This window comes from Brachyhypopomus gauderio, chromosome 12, assembly GCF_052324685.1.
Source record: "Brachyhypopomus gauderio isolate BG-103 chromosome 12, BGAUD_0.2, whole genome shotgun sequence".
Classification (NCBI taxonomy): domain Eukaryota; kingdom Metazoa; phylum Chordata; class Actinopteri; order Gymnotiformes; family Hypopomidae; genus Brachyhypopomus; species Brachyhypopomus gauderio.
In genome coordinates this window covers 1,533,990-1,556,783 of record NC_135222.1, presented here as the reverse complement: position 1 = coordinate 1,556,783, position 22,794 = coordinate 1,533,990, and the positions used below count along the sequence as shown (strand labels likewise).

Here is a 22,794-nt window from a genome sequence, read left to right as displayed (position 1 = left end):
AAACAAACAAACAAACAAAAACACTAGATCAGCCAGACTCTCTCACTTATAGGCACGGTGGTGTGTGCTCCATAGAGACACAATTCCAACAGGCTGTGACTGCCCCACAAGTGACAATCCCCACGATTCTCCTCTCCACCCCTCTCAGGTGAAGCCCACCTCAAAACAACCCACCACCCCCCATCTCATCCAGCCTGTCCAGCCTCCCTGCACCTCCTTCACCCCCCACGATGTCACAACATGCTTGGAATGGTGCAACTGCGTTTTTTTCTTTTGGGGGGGGTGAGGAGGGGGTTGGTTACGCAGAGAAAGGTGTATTGCATAATCCCATTGCAAGATTTCACGGGCCTGGTCTTATACGCTTCTCCACTAAGAGCGAAGCTCCCTCTCTCTGGGGACGACGGGTCCACGTCCTCCATCTGATCTGGCACAGTTAGGTCAATTTTATGCTGATTTTATGGGCGAGAGGATGAGAACCACTGGCAGAGAGAGGGGGGAGAACGGAGAGGGGGAGAGAGGGAGAGAGGGAAGGGCAGAGGGTGTGGAAACAGAGGAGAGAGGGAGTGACAAAAAGGGAGGAGAGGAAATAAACTAGGACTGTTGCACCTTCTGCGGGACATATCCCGGAGCGTCCCGTATGGTGAGGTATTCAAACATACCTCGAGTCACATGCTTATTCGTAAGAAGACCGGCAGGACTTGCAAATCTGGGCCCCTGGGGGACCACGCCCGCCCCTCCCTACACACACCAACACCGCGGGGGACTCGGATCAAAAGCCCAAAATTCAGACGGGCTCCTTTCATAAAGCCCCACAACTCACCGTCCCACCTCCAACACGCCTGCTTCCCTGCTCGGGGTTAAATGTCCCACGTCTCGTGCAAACCTCGATAAGAGCTTGAACATCGAGACACATCAGGCAAGCAAAAAAAAAAAAGAAAAACAAGAAAAAAAAGAAACGAGAAAAAAAGAGGAAATTTTAGGGATGCGGACAGGAGGTAAGTGGAACGTTCATGGAGATGTTCCTCAGTTATGTTGACACTCTCTAATGCAGGAAAGTGGAGACCGTGCCATGTTCTGCACTTAAAAAACACACACACACCCACACACACACCTCTTCTAGACGAAATGTTGCTTTTTATTTGAAGCCTGAAATTTCCTATCTGTGCCTGCTCCGAAATCTCTGAATCCACCAGAGGGAACGACTGATCTGTTAATCAGTGGAAAATAGTAGGCCAGAATCATTGTTCGCTCTGATTTAGTCACCAACTGTCTCCTTATTTTAGATGGGGTGGTGGGTGGGAGGGGTTTACACTAGGGAGTGTGGGGAGATGAAGGCCCCTGTCTGAGGGTGAAAAGCTGTCAAAGAGACCCCGGTTCCTTGCCTCTGTGGGCTCCCGCTGCCATATTGTGGGCGCCGTGCGCAGGGGCGAGGCTTTGCGGGGCGGGCCCACACAAAGGGGATTAATGGGTTAAGGCTGAAAGTTGAAGGGTAGGAGGGTGAACCTAACCCCTACTGCTGAGCCAGAGAGAAATGTCACCATGACAGACCTGAAGCTGCTTAATCCCCACCGCCACCACAACCCTGCACCAACACCCCCCCATAAAAGGCCACGCCTCTGCCCAATCACCCCCCCCCCCCCCCCCACCACCACCACACACACGGTTCTGGCGCACTTAGAACGATCCGGTTCCCAGCAGGTCTGTGAACCGCCCAAAGCCAGCACACACGTGCTTATGTGTACACGGACACACACACACGCGCTACAGAAACCTGGGAACAACCACAAGCTTTGCACTACACACTACACTTAGCCATGGCAAAATAGGTGGAGAATTGTGGATTAAAGAATAAGAAATATCATTCTTGCTCTCTGGTGGTATTGAATATATCTCACCCAAGCTGATCACAGTGCCAAAGAGCACTGAAGGTGTAGACCCACGTTGAGGGCCAGCGCTACAGTGACAGACCGGCACAAGGCCGCCTTGCTGGACTCAGACCGCCTGAATAACATCTTACAAACACTTTGCCTGTCGGCGACGGTGGGAAAACAATCGGGTGCCCTCTCTCTCTCTCTCTCGCCCGGGGGGGGGGGTGTCATTTGACTGGCCCGCCGACACCCACTAATGGGTGAGAATTGAATTGAAATCACCTCGTAGGAGTGAGCCATTTTCGATTGGTTCGCACCCAAAGCGTGGAGGGCCGGAGCTGACGGCAGCCCCCGCGAGAACCCAGCATTGATCCCCACCTCCAGGCGCCCACCCTCACCCCCACCCCCACCCCCAGGCGTCCTGCGTGGCCAACCTGCGGGCGCGCGGAGGCACGCCGCTGCCCCTGAGCAGCTCGGTCGCGAATCGATGTTTTGACGTGCCGGGGACGGCTGCCGTTAAAAGTCGATAGGCGGCGCTTTGATGGGGCGCAGGCTGGGGGAGGGGTGGAGGTGAGCGGGTTAACAGGCGAGCGGCGGAGAGGGACCCCCCGTCTGCCCGCAGGACGAACGGTGCAGGACACACAGACAAGACGCACGGGCGGAGGTCCGGGCGGAGGTCCGGGTAGGCCCTGGCCCTGCTGCACGGCTGGCCGAGTATGTTAACAGAAATGCTGAGGGCTTTCAGTCTGTGTGCAGCCTTACTGAAAAGCTGTACTGATGGCCAGTGCGTACTGGGTGATATTAGATGGGACCAGGCTGGTGGGAATCCCAAACAGAACTGGCTGGGCAGATAAGTTGAGAAAGGTATGAATAAAATGAAATAAATAAATGCTTTCTTACCAATTTCTTCAATTAGTATTCATTGAATGTAATATGATTTAAATGTAAAAAAAAATGTTTAACAAACACAGGTTTATTTGCTCGCAGCAGTGAGGTGAACAAGAATACAATGATCTGTTGATCTGTGTACAATGGTCTATATACTTAAACCCAGATTATTTATCGTACACCGCACAGTGTTTAAACTGTAAACAGTGAGCAGACAGGCAATTGGCATTATACGCAGTCCATGACATGGAAGTTCTTTGGAAGGGCTTTGAAGTTCATCAGTTACACCCCCCTACACCCATATACACACACACCTCTACACCCATGTACACACACACCCCTACACCCATGTACACCGTATGCGGTTTATAGATTAACAATTGTTAATTAGATTTGAAACTACTTGGTGAAGGCACACCTGACATTACACTCATTACAAATTGAGTATTGAGTCTGGTAGGCAGGCGTACAGACAGCATCTCTCAGGTTTCAGTTCTCAGGTTTCAGCTCTCGTATTAGAGACACACTAGAGGAATCCCATGCACGCTGGTCCAGGGCTGGAGAAAGGAGATCACCACGGGTGAAGTTCAGAAGTCCCAGCTGGGAACTCCCTCCACTAACTGTGCGTTTACACCGAAAGCGATAAAATCGCTCTCCGTCGCCGAGTCGCCAGCATCGCGTCGTGTGGGGGCGTGTCCAACATCACGCCTGCATGCAGCACGTGACAGATATGCAAATCACGTTTTTAAAGCAGGACGCAGTATTTATTTTAATCTATTGATTACAGGACACACGATTATAAAGGAGTGCGTGTATAAAACATAGTGTGTGTATAAAACACATAGTATATAAACCTAAAATGTTTATGTATTTTTTTTACTTTTTACCCCAGACCCAAAGATCAAACAGGAATTTAAAAAATCATAACCAATAATAGGGTATACGCTAATTTATTGCAGATGTTTTTTAACAAATGAACAGTATTCCCTCCAAAAATAAACATCGTAAAGTGCGGGACATCCAGAGACAGCCACTATTAATCTCTCCTCCATTTTGCAATCGGAACTAATAATCAGTAGGAACCAAAGTCAGAGGTGCGGTTTCGGAGGAGGGTGCAAACAGATAAGCCTTTTTCACGCAAGGAGGAGGGGTCAAGTTCCGGGCGAGGTGATGTGTAAACCTATTTCCGGTTAGCAGCACCGCTACGAGAATGGATGCGTTTTATTACTCTCCATCTTTGGCTGACCTTCCGCGCTTTAGGCAGGACGATGTTGCCAGAACCGTCGAGGAGCTATCGAGGACCAAACGAGCGAAACTCGATAAAGGATACAAGTTTTTTTTCGAGCAGTTTATTTTTGATTATGAAGGTAAATGGATCCAGTTCTGTAGTTTAGTTTAGCCAAGTTAACTAGCTAGCATGCCTAGCTAGCGTCTTAGCTCCGTGCTCACTCAACATTCTATCATTTATGCCTTCATCAAACTGTTTATCTTATTTTTAAATAAAGCATGTGTTTTATTGTACTATTATAAGTGCCTGCATTATTGTGTCTTGTGATTTTGTGTGTTCAGTGTCCAATGTTGTAGATAAGGAGATCCGTGTAAGGGCTCGGTGCTACCGGTCCTTAAAAAAAAGCGAGGAACCACACAAGCTAGAGGTCAAAGCTCACGGTTTTTTATTTGTTTCAAGCATTTTCAAGCACTTTAATCTTAATTCCAGCACTTTTCAAACCTGAAACAAAGCAACATTAAAATTGGTCAGGTAAATGTTTATTCCCCTGTTGTTGAGGGGTGTTTCTTTATACTACCACATATCGTTTCGGACAAGCGGTTCGAGCAGGGTCTCGCGAGGTGTGCGGACGCGCACGCTACGGTCACTCGCGAAAGTATAAACCGAGCTTAACACAACGAATCTGACCAAACACCTGAAGGCACGCATATTTGTACAAAACATTCCAAGAGGTTGATGATTATTCCCATTTCTAGTATTATAGCATACAAAATTGTGTCCGATTATGGTATCCTAGCATAGTGTGTGTGTGTGTGTGTGTGTGTGTGTGTGTGTGCTCTAGACCCAAAGCCCAGACAGACTTGTACATAGGATGTGCACGGAAAGCCTCTAGGCGGGATTTCACTCTGCTGTACACAGACTGCCTCGCTGGCCGAGTCCAGCTGAAACGACGCGGTATAGCACCTTTCTTCAGCCACGTTTTGCCCTTTGCCGTAACGTAGATGTCTTGCGGCTCAAAATGTGCGCTACACACGTGCGTGCTGTTCCTAATAACCTGGAAATTCGGCCCCTCACTCCTTCTAATGGCTATCAACCACTTCTTTCTGTGTTCCTCGTCAGCTGGGAACGAGTGGAAACTCAAATAAGGCTGTTTTTGTTTGGAATTAGAGCACAGCGGTACGCTGCAAAAACACTTGCTAGTCACTTGCGCCATGGCAGAAGTACGAACGCTCCAAACGGAAATGATTTTACACAGAACTGTCTAGACCGGAAATGTCGATCCCGGAAGCGAGAGAAAGGCCTATTGGTAGTCGCCGCCGCGCGTCACTGCTCATTTGCATAAAGTTGAGCCAAGCTCAACTTGTTCGCGTCGCTCGAATCGCTCACTTCGCGCCGCGTCGCTGGGTGTCGCTCACTCTCATTGAAAATGAATGACTTCCGGTCGCCGTGTCGCTCTCGTCGCTTTCGGTGTGAACGCACAGTCACAGACACAAGCAGTAGGCCACGTTAACTCCTCACGCACGTCCACATCCACACGGATTTCTAAACGTTTCCTGGATTGGAAATCAATCCATTCAAATGTTTACACTCAAACATTTCACGTGTTGGGCAAACACTACAGAGGCAAGCAAATGTAGCATTAAGACTCTTGTCCAAAACGGTTCTTGTCGGTATAGCATAGAACACATGACCAGATGGGGTTTGAATCCTAATTCCCCCTGGGGGAGACTGAATTGTTACCCACTGCATTATGCCTACCACTTTACATTTCACCAAACAACTTAATAGCTAACGTGTTACTGCGGTCACTATACTGGACTCTCTGAACCAAAATAAACCTGGTGCTGGATGTCAGGTAGATACCAGTTCAATTCTATTTGGTAGGTCAACAAATGCACATTTTAAAATTGCTTACATTTTCAGTATTGAGTCAAACAGGTGAAATAGGGTGATTACAAGATGATTGAACAAAGCAAATATGTAATTAGCATTTGCAAAGAGGAAACCTCTTGCACGGAAGTTAAAACACTTAGAAAGCAAGAGGGATTAAAATCAGTCTTCAGAAAGGAAGCAGTCACCTCATACCCAACACCAGCGGAGCGCATGTACGCCAATCATCATGTTACATCATATCATGGGAACCAAGAGTCCGAATACTGACATATAATGCTGAATACTGACATAACGTCAAATATAATGGCCTCAGATTATATTTTCATTGCCAATACTCCACCCTCTATGATAATGTAATTAGGTTTCTCGGTTTTTGGCCTAATGACATTTCATGATAATACGCAATACGAGTAGAGTAACTGATATAAGGAACTAAAACGCAGTCGTTATTAAACATAATAGAATCAGGACACGTGGAACCTCAATACCCAAACTTACCAATTGTCAGTCGATTTACCACAAAATTTGCTTTCTGTAACTACGACTGTAGTGAAGAATGGACCAGCTTATTGGATTTCACTGACGGTCACTTCCCAGTGTACTGGGGCAGGTGACAAGGTTGTATTCATCTTGCAAACATTTTACATTTTGATGTCATTCTGCCAAATTACCTTGACAGAAGAGAAATGTGGCAAATTAGGACTGAGTGCAAGAGTCCTTCAGTGAAAAGAACTACCCCATAAAGGCCATGGCAGGCCAGCATTCACCGGGGACACAGAGGACACACAGCGCCCCCAAGTCCTGCCTTTCCGGTCCTGACCGCCTCGTCACGGCCATCCTCTCCCATATTCTGGGCCAGAGGTTAAACTGCTGAACTCTCAACCTCCACGGTGAAGCCAGACCCCCCCCCCCCCCCACTTATCTATAAAAGATTTATTTCACAGTATGTAGTAGTGCGGATTAGCCCACTCCGAGCCACAGAACAAAGCCATTGTCTGTGTCCTGTGCACAGAAGCAGCCAGTTAGAGGAACCTGCCGCTACTTAGCAGCCACAATAATGGCATTGTGAGCGTCGCACTGGATGGGCCGGGGCTTTCTCTCGTCCGGGGCTTTCTCCCGCGGCTCGTCTGGACCCGGAGCGAGACGGCGGAGAGGAATGGGGGGGAAAATCCCATCAAGCAGTGGAGTGAGAGTTAACTAAGGTTACCTGCTGTGAACCTGATGAAGATGTCAACCGAACATATGGCCAAAAAGGGAAGGAGAAAAAAACTATTGTCAGAACAAGGAGCCCCCCCCCCCCCCCCCCCCTCTAGAATTAAGGGGTGTGCAGAGAGAGGAGGGGGGAGCAACGTTTGAGGGCCAGGAGCAAGAAATAACTGCGGTCATCACTTTACTTCTGGATCAGTAGCTTTCTTCCAGCTACGAGCAGCTACCCCCCCCCCTCCCCGATTAAAGGGCGTAAGCAGATTAGCATCTTTGAAGCTCAGAAAGAAAGAAAACACTCGCAGTTGTTCCAAAATGGTTTTTCTCTACCTCCTCTTTTTTTTTTTTACTCCTCGACTCGCATGCTGCAAATGGTATTACATTTCATGCTGCTTTAGCGAGCAAGGCCTTCAAGAAAGGATACAGGACTCTGCAATGACATGCTACTTAAAGTTATCATACCAATGACATGCTCCTTAAAGTTATCATACCAATGACATGCTCCTTAAAGTTATCATACCAATGACATGCTCCTTAAAGTTATCATACCAATGACATGCTCCTTAAAGTTATCATACCAATGACATGCTCCTTAAAGTTATCATACCAATGACATGCTACTTAAAGTTATCATACCAATGACATGCTACTTAAAGTTATCATACCAATGACATGCTCCTTAAAGTTATCATACCAATGACATGCTCCTTAAAGTTATCATACCAATGACATGCTCCTTAAAGTTATCATACCAATGACATGCTCCTTAAAGTTATCATACCAATGACATGCTCCTTAAAGTTATCATACCAATGACATGCTACTTAAAGTTATCATACCAATGACATGCTACTTAAAGTTATCATACCAATGACATGCTACTTAAAGTTATCATACCAATGACATGCTACTTAAAGTTATCATACCAATGACATGCTCCTTAAAGTTATCATACCGATGACATGCTACTTAAAGTTATCATACCAATGACATGCTCCTTAAAGTTATCATACCAATGACATGCTACTTAAAGTTATCATACCAATGACATGCTCCTTAAAGTTATCATACCAATGACATGCTACTTAAAGTTATCATACCGATCACTCTCTGCCTGGGAACATTGTTTTCCTGAAAGAGACCCGTGTCTTGCGCCCTCTCCAAGTGCCAGTCTGGCCCTTTTGACGTTAAAGGCTAGTTAACTTGTTTTTCAGGCATGTAGGACTGAGTGGTTAGAGACATTCACATCATTATCGACACTACCTGTCCTTCACTACAGTCAAATGTCTGATTTGTTTTTAAGCGCTACATGGAATTAAGCACGTGTTGGATCTGTACAAGAGAATTTGTTTTCCTGTAAGGAACCATCAGCCTCGATTCCCAGACCTGAGGCCATGACTGAGGTGCCCTCGAGTAAAGGCATCTAACCCCAACTGCTCCCCGGGCGCCGGGCAAGGGCTGCCCAAGGGCTGGGCACGTGTGCACCACAGCCCCCTAGTAATCACTAGTGTGTGTGTGTGTGTTCTAACTGCACAGATGGGTAAAAAGAGGAGGACGAATTTCGATTGTGGTGAAAAAATTGGCCGCCTTGCTGGACTCGGGTGCCCTCTCTTTCTCTCGCCCGGGGTGGGGGGGTGTCATTTATGGCACATTTACATTACATTAAATTTTAATAACACCAATACTGGTACACCACTAAATATCAGGACCAGAGTGCATCAGACAGACGGCGGTGTTTTACAGGCTGTATGTGCACTTTTTAAGCCTGGTCCTATTCCAAGCTGTTCTGTAAAGTGGTTTTTCCCCACTACGCTCTGGTTAAGACAAATATATCACAAGCTTCAACAGTGAAGGGCATATTAAAACGTCAACCGGAGGAAACATCGGACCTAGAGGGTGACAGCAGTCGCTAAAATTGACGAGCACACAAGTTTCCTTAAAGCCACGAGGTCGTCACTTTCAGGACTGGTGGTTAACTAGCTGTGGGGGTTGATGCATTCGTTAGTCTACTCAGCAATGACAATCATTTCCAAAACATATTTTAGGCTGTATTCTCCACGATCATAGATGCAGAAATAAATAGAAATCATCAATAATGCTTTCTAATATAACAGATCAACAGGAACATTGTGTGAATGCACAAACAGATCTTCCTAGGGCGGCTGGGTCAAGATGCTTAAACATCTTCAGTACGCTGAAACTGGAACTAGGAAAAGACAAACAGTGAAGTCCTTAGTACCCTTAGTTAGTTGGTTTTTGGCTTACTTACAATTGACATGTTAACAAATACATATAATTGATATTTTTCTCTCCTCATTTTTCAGAATCACTTCCAAACTTGAAGAACCAGCCAGTTCCTCCTGCACATCTGAAGACAACTTCTCAGCACACTTTATTGTCGAAGCACAAACTAACCTAAAATAACAGTTTTCCTCGTGCTAAACAAATGAACATTTCACCATATCATCGTTGCAATATGTAAAGCAAATACATTTGCACATGCATATTCCTAAGCCTCTTAGTAAACAACGCCGGGGAAAAAATTAATATTAGCAAACGAGAGAGAGAGAGAAAAACACGTGTGCATGAAGATTGGTGAAGATGGGTAGGGGTGCAACCCAATTTCACAGCTTCATGATTGAGTGGAGGAACATATGGATGTCGGCTATGTGACAGTCCCAGCATATCACTGTATATTAGTGCAGTCTGTCACAATACGTGTCCAAAGCCAGGAATGTTTATCAACCGTCTGCATGTGAGAGGATCCCCCCCCCACCCCACCCACCCCCCATCTCTCTCATAGCAGCTAGCACTGCCATGCGACCCGCGGTAAGCCACAGCTCGAGGAAGAGGAGGCCCGACATCATCAAGACCTTCCTCACTCTCATCAGAACTGTGCTATTTTATATGTGTGGTGCAAAAGTTTGGTGGGGGGGGGGGGGTCCTTCTGTTGTGACGTTGCAGCTAAGTACGCTAATCATGTCTGTTACGAGTCCGCCTTATCACAAGTTAGGCTAAATCTCACGGACATTAAAATGTCTTTACCTCTTAAAGGGGGCGGGCGCAACTCCCGTTTGGGGGTGTGAGCAGAAAAGCAGGGAAGAGCTGCAGCAGGTAATCACAAGTTGCAAACCATATGCTCACACCATCTGCCTCACACACACACACACACACACAAAAACACGTACGCACAAACCTTAAAGCAGACTACCTAAAAAAAGAAAGAAAGAAAGAGAAAAACCTCAATTATCCATTCAAGGAGAGAACAATTAGCAACTGTCCACAGACATGGCACTCAGAGTCAACAGTGGCCGCCTCTACTGGTGAACCTGTGCTAAACCCCTACACAGAGTCATCTTACCAGCCTACGAGGTCATGCATCACGTGGCACGTTGGGCATCAACCACTTTGAATTGATACAGCCCACAGATGAACTGCCATGAGAACAAATCACGGCAAAGAAGTTCAGCGATGAGAGAGGAGACGTACTTGCACGCACAATGACAACACTGTATATGCTTATTACGTCTGGCACGTCGCAGGGCGTGGCGCAGGCCAATCAGGTGAGGGAACACTGTGCCATGTGACAACAAAGACCTCATGGACGAGTCACATGACGCTCAATGACAAATAGCACCGCTAAGCCCTCACAGAGAAAAGCACAGGAACTGACCTATATTCAGCTGTGAAAAATGGCCTACAGCCTAAAACGGCCAGTATTCCAGTATGAAACTCAGAAAACTGTCATTCCCCATGTGAACATTTCGAGGAAGTATATAATATGGGCAAAAATAGCCCAACTCGTGCTGAAAGCTTAGCTTAAGAAAGGCTGAGAGATTTGATAATTTAGGAGGGCAGTTTGTACAGGGTTCAGTGTTTGGTTGAAAAGCGACTTGAGGATTTTGGATTTTGGTATTGTGATGGTGGTGGTGTTGCTGAGGAAGTCATTAGTTCCATTGAAACCAACAGAGGATTCTGTCATGGGACACTTCAGCAGGAGTGATAAGCTATAAAGGAACAGGTTAGCTACTACCGTATTCTGAGTTTTTATGGAACCACAAGGTGGATTCTCTTTTCTGAGTTCTCCATCCAAAATACTTTCACAGGACAGGAAAGAAGACATTTAACAAAACTAGACATGTTTTGAAGCAGTATACCATAAGAAATGGTCAGTTTTGTACATAAGGACTGCTAAACTAATACAGCAATGATTATGAACTTACGCAACCTCACAGTTGAGATGTGTTTATAGGACTCCCTTCTCAGACAGACCTACAAATAAATCAGGTCCCGGCTGCAAAACCCTATATCAGTGACCAGCACTGTTGGTATAGCTGCACAGACATAAGTCATCTAAATGAGCAGGGCTAATTGTTGATTGCCCTGCCAGTGATGCAAAGAAACACCTGACTTTGGACATTTCCCTATGATCTCACTGACCTACTCCAACAATACGCTAAAGTCAGCTTTGGAAGTGAAGCTTATTGTGGGCTAGCGCAGGCTAGCGTGACACGTGCTAGCTAAGGATGCCAGCGCGCTATTGCTAACCACCATGGTTAGCCGCCTTTCCCCACTGCCACCGACGTCTTCCTCAGCTGCGGCGCCCATTCAAACCTGACCCTTTCGGGTCCAGCACAGAGCTGGGAAGGTCAAACCACCTGAGAGGAGCCAGCCCACAACCACCCCCCCACCACCACCACCAGCCCCCCAGGTGGAGGTGGACTGTTCCCGTCACAGCCGCTGATCCTCAGTGCCCGTGCCAGTGCAGCACGTGTGCCAGCCAAGAGCGGCACCAGCTGCCAGAGACCTCCAGACCCGCCCGAGTCTCCTCGCCACTGACACATGGCACTCAGTGAAACGTGACCTAGAAGTGTTAAAGACTAAGGACAGATAGAACAGAACTAATCACGAAGAGAAGAAAAAACATAATTGGACAGTTTGTTTAGGTGATATTTCTAGATATCGATAGTGAATGATATGTTTTGTATGACCATGTGAATCACTTCCTAGTAATTGCTTAGAGGGCTGAACGCATAAAGACGTCAAGACCAGACTTCAATGTTAAGAGTTTTATTAAAATAAACGTAAGTCTCTTAATTTATTAAGCCAGCCTCATAAAAGACAAAAAAGCCTCCCCACCCCTAAGCCAACTGTTCACTCTGGTCACGCAAATAAACAAGTGCCAAATTAGCTTCTATGTTTAGGCTATAACGGAATTTACTAATTAAAACATTTCGGTTTAAACCTGACTTACATCAACGCATTTAAAATATCAGGTTGCCACCTTATTACAGACAGTGAACCTTTTAGCTAGCTATCTCCACATCCTGTTTGCCACTTTAAGAATCCACATTAAATGTTTTACTGTCTGCAAGAATCCAAGAAGAAAATAAAACTGACTTCTCCATTATTGATTAAAAAAACTGCCATTTAATGGCACATTGCCACATAGACGGGTTTTTGTCCAACTATGAGATATTCATTACATTTGTGGCCAAATTTATGCAACTGACCAGAGAGTATGTTTAGATATGCAGACAGCAAAGACAACTGGAATCATTTCAACTGACTAACTCATAACCAATTCCAAATACGACACATGAAATGTGAATGCCATGCCTTCTGCCAATAGAGCACTGGTGCTATGATGATGCAAGTGCAAGAAAACGAGATTCAGGGAGGAAGCGTTCACACAGAGCTTGCAAATAAAATACAATGCAACATTGATGGCTAGTGTCTGCCAATATGAATTTCACCTAGTGACAAAACATCACTCAGCACTAGGGAAGAAAGTTAACCAGATCATAACTAAGATTCACTTGAATTATGAAAATCATAAAGCACCCAGCTAACCTAGAGGCGAGTCCTGTGCCCGTAATGTAAATCAACCAGTCATGTGTTTGTAATCTAGATCTAGAAATGCACACTCCAGAACAAATCACTTTCTTCAACAAAAATCAACATATTCACACTCTTTCACACTCTATTCATTCAACTCTCTGCAACTGTTTCAGACTATTCAGAACCGAGCAGATACAAAACTCCCAAGCAAAGCAGCATCTCTAAATCTCCATGAAGTGCAAATCAGTATTTGCTCACAACTTGCATAACTGGAGGTCAAACTGAATTGAGTTATTAAGCGGAGGTGAGCGGCGTGGCAAGATCCATCTCAAAGAAGAGGCTTTTCATCATGCCATTTTAAGAGACATCTTAGGTGAGGGTCTATGTGGGGGTGGGGGGGTCCTTCCTACATGAAATTTCGCAAGTATAATGAGACCAGATCAAATAATGCAGTCTGCACTGACAAAAAGACCCCTGCCCGCCTTCCCACCCCCCACCCCACCCTAAAAAATCCACAAGGAAAATCACTGTCGCCCGTTATTACTAATGACCAATCAACACCATCTTATTCACAGTGCTATCTGTTAGTCTGGCTGTGAACCAGCCAAGCTTGCTCTGACCCACAACTAAGGGCCTATAAGAGATCTTCTGACACACACTCACAATTTCTCTTTGAATTAAAAGTCTTTCTCTACCTTTATCCAAGTTATAATGCACAAGCACTTAAAGGCTGTGGCTGTTTGTATTCAGATATAAAGAAATAATTCACTGATAAAATACAACATGTAATACAATGTAATACATGTAACCTTACTCAATTACTGAGAGAGGAATTTCATTATGCCTAAATAAACACCATCTATGGCATTTGCAAACCTTTGCTATTTTTGCAAAATCAGTACTCTGCAAGAGGTTTTACAAAATACGTTATAAAGACTTACGCTACAGTCAAAATCAGATCAAAGAAATAAAACTGCTGGTCATTAACGGAAAAATTATTTCACTAATTGCTGCAGCAGTGTAGTCGTAAAATTGCTTCTCAGATCCATTATCTTTACTGCTTTATTACTGGGCGCAATCTGGATGAAAAGAACGGAACGACAGGTAGCATCTGTCTCCACCTACTGCCTTGGCACAGTTAGCATCATCTGCTAGCTTTGGCGCAGGCTTGGAAAAACATCAATATGGCTCAATATAGCCGAGCACAAGCATGCCAGTCATGCTCAATGAGAGTTGGCCAAATATTCCACTTCTAACATTACAGCTGGGCTAAAATAAGCCGGGCGGTGCCATGCCTAAGGTCCCATCGAGCCAAGCTACACTTTAAGCTAACAAAGTGAAAGCATTATGTTTCTGAAGAATTCCCTCGTGACGAAACTTGTGTTAGGAGGATGTGTGGATAGTTTCAAACCAAGTCAGCCAGCGATCGTCAGAGACACCTAACAAATCAGGTCGGGGGATCGTGAAAGACGAGCCTGTGATGAACATTAGCCTCCGACATTTGAAACCTCGGTGGTCTTCTTCACAAGAGAATCCTGCTTGGAGAAGAGTCTCAACAGAAAGTGAAAAGTAAAATTTAAGACGATAACTGCCTTATGCATGTCCGGTGGGTGGTGGGGGGAGCACTGACCTCCACATGTGTTTAAATTTGTGGTGTGGTAAAAGGACAACTGCTAAAGAGAATCAGGTCTCCATGACTGCAACAACAACAACAACAAAAACAACAACAGAACACGCTACCCTGCCATGAACACAGAACAAGTGATTCCTGTTTCAGGAAGTGGTAAAGCAAGGTTTGCACACCATCTGCTAAAATTCTTTTTTTTTTTTTTTTTTTGGAAAACATTCCTGTTGCAGCCCAAGAAATCATGTTTTGCTGAGGTTTGAAAAACAGACGGCACATCCCAGCATACATTGTTGTTGTCTTAACAAGCTAGTTCGTACGCAAGTTCATACATAAGGAATCTGGACACCCTATAGCAAAAAAGCACATTTTTAACAACTTTTAATATTGATATACTAGCTATAAATATAGCTTCAAGGTAAAATACACAATTAAGAATTTAGCAGAGTTCTCGTCAGGATACAGTCTGATAATTAGTAATAACAGTCCAACACCTAGCTCATCCACTCTTCTGGCCCTAACGGTGCCTGGTTATCAAATATTCTGATATACCTGATATACATCAAGCATTTGTCCATACATCTGCCGACACAAGCATATTACGAAGAATCAAAGTCATGTAGTGAAGTCCTGCAGTTTGGGGCTCATGTATGATGACGTGTGTTCAACTGCAGCCACAAATGATATCTTGAAGCCCCAGAGACCTTCTGCTTCACTAACAGAACGAGGCTTTTAAAGATTATTCTTAGGACCAGTTTCTCAGGGCCAGATTTAGCCTAGCCTTAGACTAAGATAATGTCCAAAGGTGATTCATCATTGCAATTTAGTTTAACATGAGCATGAATCAATTCTCTGGGAAATCAGGCCTTGGGTGCATTTGCTTAGGTGCATGGAACAACAACTCAAATCTAGAACAAACACCTCCTACAAATTAATATAAAGCCAAAAATACAATATAATAATACAATTAAATTTCTCAGATACACCTGCTGGATTGTGCTCTTAGAACTACGCATTCACAGTCTGACATTCTGTAATAAATGAACTCGCATATAGTTCAAATTACAATCCCAAAATTGTTCATGCAGGTATGACATTAATTCATCAGAAACCGAGGCAGGAGTGTTTAAACAAAAACATTTGATATGCAACAAGATCCTGAAGGGGCTTAATCATACGTGATGTATGACATGTCCGGAAACTTCCCCATCCCTAAAGCAGTTACGCTTTGAGAGAACACGTTGAACTTCTCCATGGTCATAAGCTGTTTGAAACATGGCTGCACTCCTGAGAGTTGGGGTCAGGAAATGAGACTAACCTCAGCAGATCATGGGGGAAGCGGGTTATAACTAAATCTGAACGTTTTACATTACATCCAAGCGCACAAGTGGGGCTTCCCTTTTTTGGTCATGGTGATCGTGACCATAGCAGCCCACCTGTGCCTCACCTCCTTAATGTCAAAGTCAATGACGAATGATACAGGTGTGGGAAACTGCATGCGATCCATACACCAAAGTTCAATCACATACCTCGTGCATAATATTTTGTATCAGCTTGCAAACTTGGGTTCGATTTCCTCTACTAAAAATGGGATTTTATCCAACAGCTGAGTGATGGTTTGCTGTTCTGTTTTTCTTCAGGCTTGCAGAGGAAGAATTTTACTGTACAAACATATTTGCCAAGCAGCTGAATGTGAAGACTGACCAATAACCTGAGTGCTGAGATATAGTGAAAATACAGACATGCTGACCCAAACCACACCATGTTCTCAATGAGGGCTCCATAAAATATTGCATGCCTGCCATGCAGGCATAGGCCTCTGTAATATGACAATCACACAAGGTGCCATTTTACATCCCATTAAACGTCATAGTATGCATAGTATTAGATATTATATGCATAGTATTAGATAGGCCCTGCCCATCTGAAGCACCCTAACCACATCTACCAATTTCACTACCACAAACTTAAAAACCTAATATTTAAAAATCTATAACAGACAAAACATCTCTCCTCTAAAGAGCACCATTATACTGTATGACCAACTGAGTACGGCCGAGAGGCGTAGGGACATGGAGCACACAGGGAATGCACTTAAACAGGAAGTTGCAATAGAATCATCCATAGACTACACAATGTATACACACACACACACACACACACACGTTATATATAGATGTATAAAAAGAGCTAAGATCCTGTGGGACTTCCATACAGACTGACAAATGATAATATGGCTGACCAAGCAGATGGACAAACAGCAGAAGAGGGCCGTAGTGATTGATCCAGTAATCCCAAGTGTCTGGTGATTGTCATATCAGGAACAAGGAACATGAAAAGCTAGAAATACCAAGATCTGAGATAAGGGCTACATAAGATGTGGGAGGTGAAGGCAACAGTAGCTCTAGGGGATGTGACCCCAAATGGCTGCAGAAGATCCCAGGAACAGTGTCTGAGATCTCTCCAGAAGAGCGCTGACCTCAGAACAGCCAAGATACCACATATATATCACAGACAGGAAATTTGTAATATATCTCCCTCATATATGTACAAATATACATTAATATAGCTTCTGAGCAGTCACTTCCTCCTTCAAGCTTTGGCCCTCTACTGCTGGTCTGTGAGCTGAAGTGTCCAGTAGTATCTTATCTGTTTCCTGGACCGCACTTTTCTGGATAGAGATACTGGTTTATTTCACTTTTCCCAGCAATTTAGCAGACAAAAGCATCTGTCCAGTGAGACGATCACTAAATACTGTGGAACCACAGCTCCAAAGCGTTCTCATGACTTTTTTCATCACAAACTGTGTGTATATGTATTAATGTATGTATACGCGTACACACCTATATAACCTTCATATAGAAACGTTCCAACAGACAGTCACACTAACTCGACATAAATCAGACAAGCCAATGATTGCATGTAATTGCTGTGTGGTGACAGAAGCCATTCAAAATATTTATTAAGATATAAACAGCTCAGCCATACACATTAGAAGCATACAGAGCAGAATCATTACCTAAAAATGTTTTTTCATTGCCCAAATGAAACAGAATAGATTAGGCTACTAATTATTCCACTATAATAGCAGACCGCCATTAATCAGTCCGACAGCCCTGATGACGGAGGTCATCAAATGGATTTGGTGTGGTCCATACTACTCATGAGACTGAATATTAACTTAACACTAGTTTTTGTGGTGCAAAATGTAATGCTACACAAGAAAATATCGAAACCACAAAAATACAACACCACAAGTTATATTAAACAAAAAGCAAATGTCTTACGCTCACGACCGCCTTCTCGTGTAATTTTAAAGTCTGCACTTCACTGTACGGTGGCTGTTAAATATCAGAATAAGAACCAAAGTGAGAAGCACTCTGTCCGCAGGCCGAGGGCTTGTTTGTGCAACAAGTAACAGACAGACGGGCTGAAGGTCTGTGGTGTCTGTAGGTGTCTGTGGTGTCTGGAGCAGCAAGACTTCACTTATGTAAACTGAGTGACAACTGATCACTCACCTTCATGTTCAGTCGTTGGACATGCCACTTGTAATACCAAATCAAATGTTCTCTCAGGATTCTCGCTGCAACAGATAAATTCATAATAATCAAGTTGGAGCTTTTCTCTTTGTTTTATATTACAATAAACAACTCATTTTCACCATCACCAAAGAGGCTCTTCATATCAGCTGTTTGACTGTCTTCCGTGTGGACACAGCCATGTTCAGCCTACCAGCCAGGTTACCTCAGCTAACGTTTCACAGGTAAATACAGTCTAGCGCATTTTACCACTTATATATAATATATGATATATGCTGGTGTGGTTCTTGAGGGGGTTCGTGTGGTAAACCCTCACCGACCCGCTACTGGACCACAACCGGACACACCGGCGACGTTTCTGACGACCGGGGCGACGCGTCTTCCCTTAGCGAGCTATCAAAGCCTTGAAGCTAGGCTAGTAGTTGTCTAACCTAGTTGATGTCAGCTTATAAGAAACTGGTTCTAGTGTTCCGTCTGGTTCTGTGGGCTCAACGCCGCACATGAAGGTCAGTAGTCAAATAAAAGCCCGTCTCACCGTGTCCTGCTGTCCATGGCTACAGCATCGCGACGCCGCCCGCCGGCTCGTCTCGGCGACGCTCGCACAAAACCTCCCGGAAGCCGCTATCGCTCTGTACGCTTTGCTTCTCTGGCTGCCTAAAGCATTTTTTTAACGACACTTCATGTCCGTTACGCGTGCAACAACTTTGCTCCCGGTAACTCGAGCTCGCAACTGGGACGTTTCACTTCTCCTGCGGTCTCCAGCACCCGGAAGCGCCGCCGCCATGTCGTGACGTCACGTGGCTCGGTCAGCACCTGGGCGTCAAACACCACGAAGATGAAGATGTCCCTCACACACAGCTCGCCTGGCCACGTCTGCCTGCTTAGACGTAAACAAATGATTTTACGACCATTCAAAACGAAAGAAGATCCACTTGTTTGGGAAAAAAAAATCAATTTCTTTCCATTTTCTTTATTTTAATGTTTCCCCACTGTTGCATCAGCATGTGCAGCAGACACACCAAGTGACTGGTGTGTCACACAGAGGCTACAGTGGCAGAGCATGCTACTGACATGCTAGAGTCTACATGAAGAAGTCTAGAATAATGAAACTAATAATAACGCAAGGTTGTAGGCTCGTGGTGTTGAGGAGGAAATAGGGCTTCTTCACACACCACCCACTGGTTTTGATATTAATCATTTGAGGAAATGGCTGTCATTGAAGAGGGGCATACTTACAGGAAAACCATTAAGACCATTTTCAAATTCTAGCCAAATATTGCAAATACTGTTTATTGTAACTGCACATTTGACAACATTGCTCTATAAGATCATTAAAAACCTTCAGTTTCCAAATGAAGTAATATAGATATACATCCAGTATGTCACATTTTCAGTGTTATACAGTAGCAATGAAACTCTGATATATTGTACCACTGATATATTGGTGTTTAAGTACAAATACAGTGCTAAGTGTGTTAGAATGTTTTCTTAGAGGTAGAAGGTCTCCATCCTATAATAGCTTGTTAAATCTTTCTATGGCCTCTCAGATTGAACCACTAAAAGCCAGCTTCCCATTGGTCCACCACACCTCTGTGCAGGGGCGGAGCTAGGGGCGGAGCTGGGGGGGGGGGGGGGGGGGGGGGGGATTGCGACAAATTAAGTATTATCAACCGATCGCCAGTGGTTAAAATGACCATTTCCAGAGGGGTGGCACTAGGGGTGGCACAGGCTCTGTTGGGGCTCTTGGGGGTGCCCCCCCCCCCCCCCCTGGCTCCACCACACCTCTGTGCAAAGCCCCTCACCTAAAAGCATACATGTGCTGTAGTGTTCACTGTTTTAGACCATTTAAAGTATCACTCTTGTTATTTGTTTGTTTATTAATTTAGTTGGTTATTTGATTAATTGTATATATTTATATATTTGTTTGTTTGTTAGTGGTGCTATCTAATTGACAGGTACAAAGGACCACCTACTTTCAGAAGTGCCTTTGTGGGTTAATACAGCTGAATTGTGTTGGAAGTTGTTGATTAGAGCTCAGGGCAGACAGAATTTTTTTTTAATATTGTGTTTTCTTCTATTCAAAGTTTTGCTGAAAGCAGGCCACCTCTGTGCTACATTTACACTGACCAACAATTGTTGCAGTCATATTCTTACACTTTTTCTGTAACAATGGTTGAGTAAAATGAAAAAGAGGCACAATGCTGTTACTCAGGTAGGCTATAGTCTGGATTTACTTAGTCTTTTGTGCTTGTGTACTATAGTACTATAACCCAACCCAGGGCCGGCGCCAGAACATATACAGTGAGGGGGCGTCAGGAAATTTCGGGGTGGCGAACGTAACGCCATGTAGCGATTGCTGTAAAATAAATGGGTCACCTCGCCTGAGGGGGCGACGCCCCCATTCCCCCCCCCCCCCCCCCCCCCCCCCCGTGGCGCCGGCCCTGACCCAACCTAAGCTATGGAGTTATGGTGTTTTGGTGACACTGAGATTTGGAAATACATCGTATTTCTGTTTACAATGTCTTTTGATATACATTTATATATCTTAATTTGCATTTGTCATTTTATTATTTTCAACCTGAGCATTTTCACTCACAACAATCAAGCAGTAAAATGTGTAACTATCATTTTAGTTTATTAAAGTTGCAACCGTGCATTAACAGCTTCTCCGCCATTTTAATTTTCCTCTGAAAGACAATTCAAAGACATTCCACTTCTTTAAGCTATGGATTTGAGATCTCAAGGGCCTCGCCTTGCAAGTGTCATTACAGATCATTTTATTGATATAGCCCTTTAAATGCAACCCCAGGGACACAAGTCAAAGCAGCAAGGGCAAATCATAGTTAAAACACTATACAAGTAGCCAGTGAATTGAACACCTTCAAAAATCCACTCAACCATGAAATCATAGTATGAAATCATGGATTATTTATATATGGCGGCTGGAACATGTAATACACATATATTTTCAATAATGCTACAAGCATAATGGCAAATGACTTTCTTGGAACTATAGGTACAATGAACTTAAAGTATATTGCAACACCGTAGACGCTTCTGGTGACCCAATTGGCTAAGATTCACTTCCGCCATCTGACAACCGCAGAAGTGCAGTTGTACTTGAGTGAAATGTTGCTGGTGAACGGACTTCGCAGGAAAAGCATGAATCTCTCTGCTTGTCTAAAAACGGGTCTATCTGGTAATGTGATGTCAGTTCCCATTTCCAGCGAATGTTCCCCACTCTGGGAGGTGATTTTGACCTCCAGCCACAAGAATGAACCAAACTCCGAGGAGGTCGGTGCGGAAACGACGAGCGAAGACGCTCGGTTGTTAGAAAAAAGCAAACTTTCTGATCAGGAGAAGTTAATTGAGAGGGTTCACCAGGAGGCTTGCGAGGTAAGAATAAGGAGGGCATTGACACCCTGAAATACAGACGTGGTCGTTCTCACCTTAACTCGTCCGCGTTGTGTCGTTTGTTTCAAGGAAAAAGACAAACGCAATCATGAATAACATCATTTTTGGTTTTACACAGCAAACGTTTTGAGTGTTAGACTTGTGTACTTGAATATAAGCAGTAACTTGTGAAGATACGCGGTCCTTGTGGCTGTCATCTCTGATGGTGCAGTCAACCCTGATGGCGGAGAGGGAGTTGGAGCAGCCGTGTAAGTTTGGCGAGTGCTCGGAGCAGCGGACGGGCGACAGTGTCAGCTCCACTACGGTCCCGCACACGGCGTGTCACTGCGGCACCGCGGGCACGCGCCGCGGGCACGCGCCCTTGCAACCTGCCAGAGCTGAAACCAGCCTGCTTGCTTTTTAAACGGACTCGGAGATGGCGTCTACAAACCTCTGAGTGGCTTTTCTATTATTCTCTATTTTAAATGAGTCCAATAATATTACAGAAAATATTGCAGAAAAATATGACGCCAATTCGTCCCAAATATTTGTGTACTGATGTATACTGTTGCCAGAGCAGGATGGCGATCTCTGGACTGTAAACATACATTGGACTGAATTTGTATGCTTGGTGTTCATTTTCAGGCTGGGGAAAGAACATATATCGACCCATTATCTGGCTACAAGGTGTTCACTGAGCTCGCGCATAAGAAAAGGGGGAGGTGCTGTGGAAGCGCGTGCAGAAATGTAAGTCCCGTCATCCAACGTCTCCGTTATTTGGGCAGGTTACGCGCTGATCTCATCTGCTCTGATTTGTGGCAGTTACAGTTGGACTAAGTTTATGTGCATAGATCAGAATATCTTAGAGTCTCGTGCAACATTGTCAGTGTGGGCTAATGCATTCACTGAAACTACAGAGTTGGAAAAGGTGACGGAAGTGATGTTCAGCATAAAATAATGCAACCTGTAGGCCTGATTTCAAATGTGTTATATCGACATTAAGCTGAAAGCGCTTGTGTTTTTAACTTGTTTTGTTATTATCTTTTACAGTGTCCATATGGCCAAATTAATGTGGAAGATTCTTCTAAGAGGAAAACCTTCAACTCCTTTTATGTGTAGGGATATGTGTAGAGGGCTGCTTCGAGTCTTTTTGTGTGTGCTCACACTGATTTTGGATTGTATGTGCATTCTCCTTACTCTCCATTTGAAATGATGAAATACTGCACACCAGATGTGCAACCCACACTTCTTGAACTAGTATGATGAATCACATCTCTCCACTGTGATTTGAGTCACCAGGGGTTGGCCTCATCATCA

At 44.5% G+C, this 22,794-nt stretch overlaps 1 protein-coding gene and 1 long non-coding RNA gene across 3 annotated transcripts in view; one reads left to right on the top strand and one right to left on the bottom strand.

Annotated features, from left to right (window-relative positions):
• Positions 1-18,921, bottom strand: part of dennd1b (DENN/MADD domain containing 1B) — a 75,154-nt gene extending 56,233 nt beyond the window's left edge. Inside the window, exons 1-2 of one of the 2 annotated variants that reach the window (XM_077024311.1) lie at positions 18,620-18,921; positions 18,064-18,128 (exon numbers count right to left, since the gene is read on the bottom strand). In XM_077024311.1, coding sequence (XP_076880426.1) covers positions 18,064-18,128; positions 18,620-18,636 — 82 coding nt within the window. In that variant the 5' untranslated portion in view covers positions 18,637-18,921. The remainder of the gene's footprint in view (positions 1-18,063; positions 18,129-18,619) is intronic. The other variant, XM_077024312.1, reaches the window with a different exon arrangement.
• On the top strand, positions 18,041-22,562 carry LOC143528560 (uncharacterized). The gene is made up of 3 exons (XR_013134489.1): positions 18,041-18,308; positions 22,123-22,224; positions 22,528-22,562. It is a non-coding gene; the product is annotated as an uncharacterized LOC143528560 (long non-coding RNA).
• Positions 22,563-22,794: the final 232 nt, after the last annotated feature.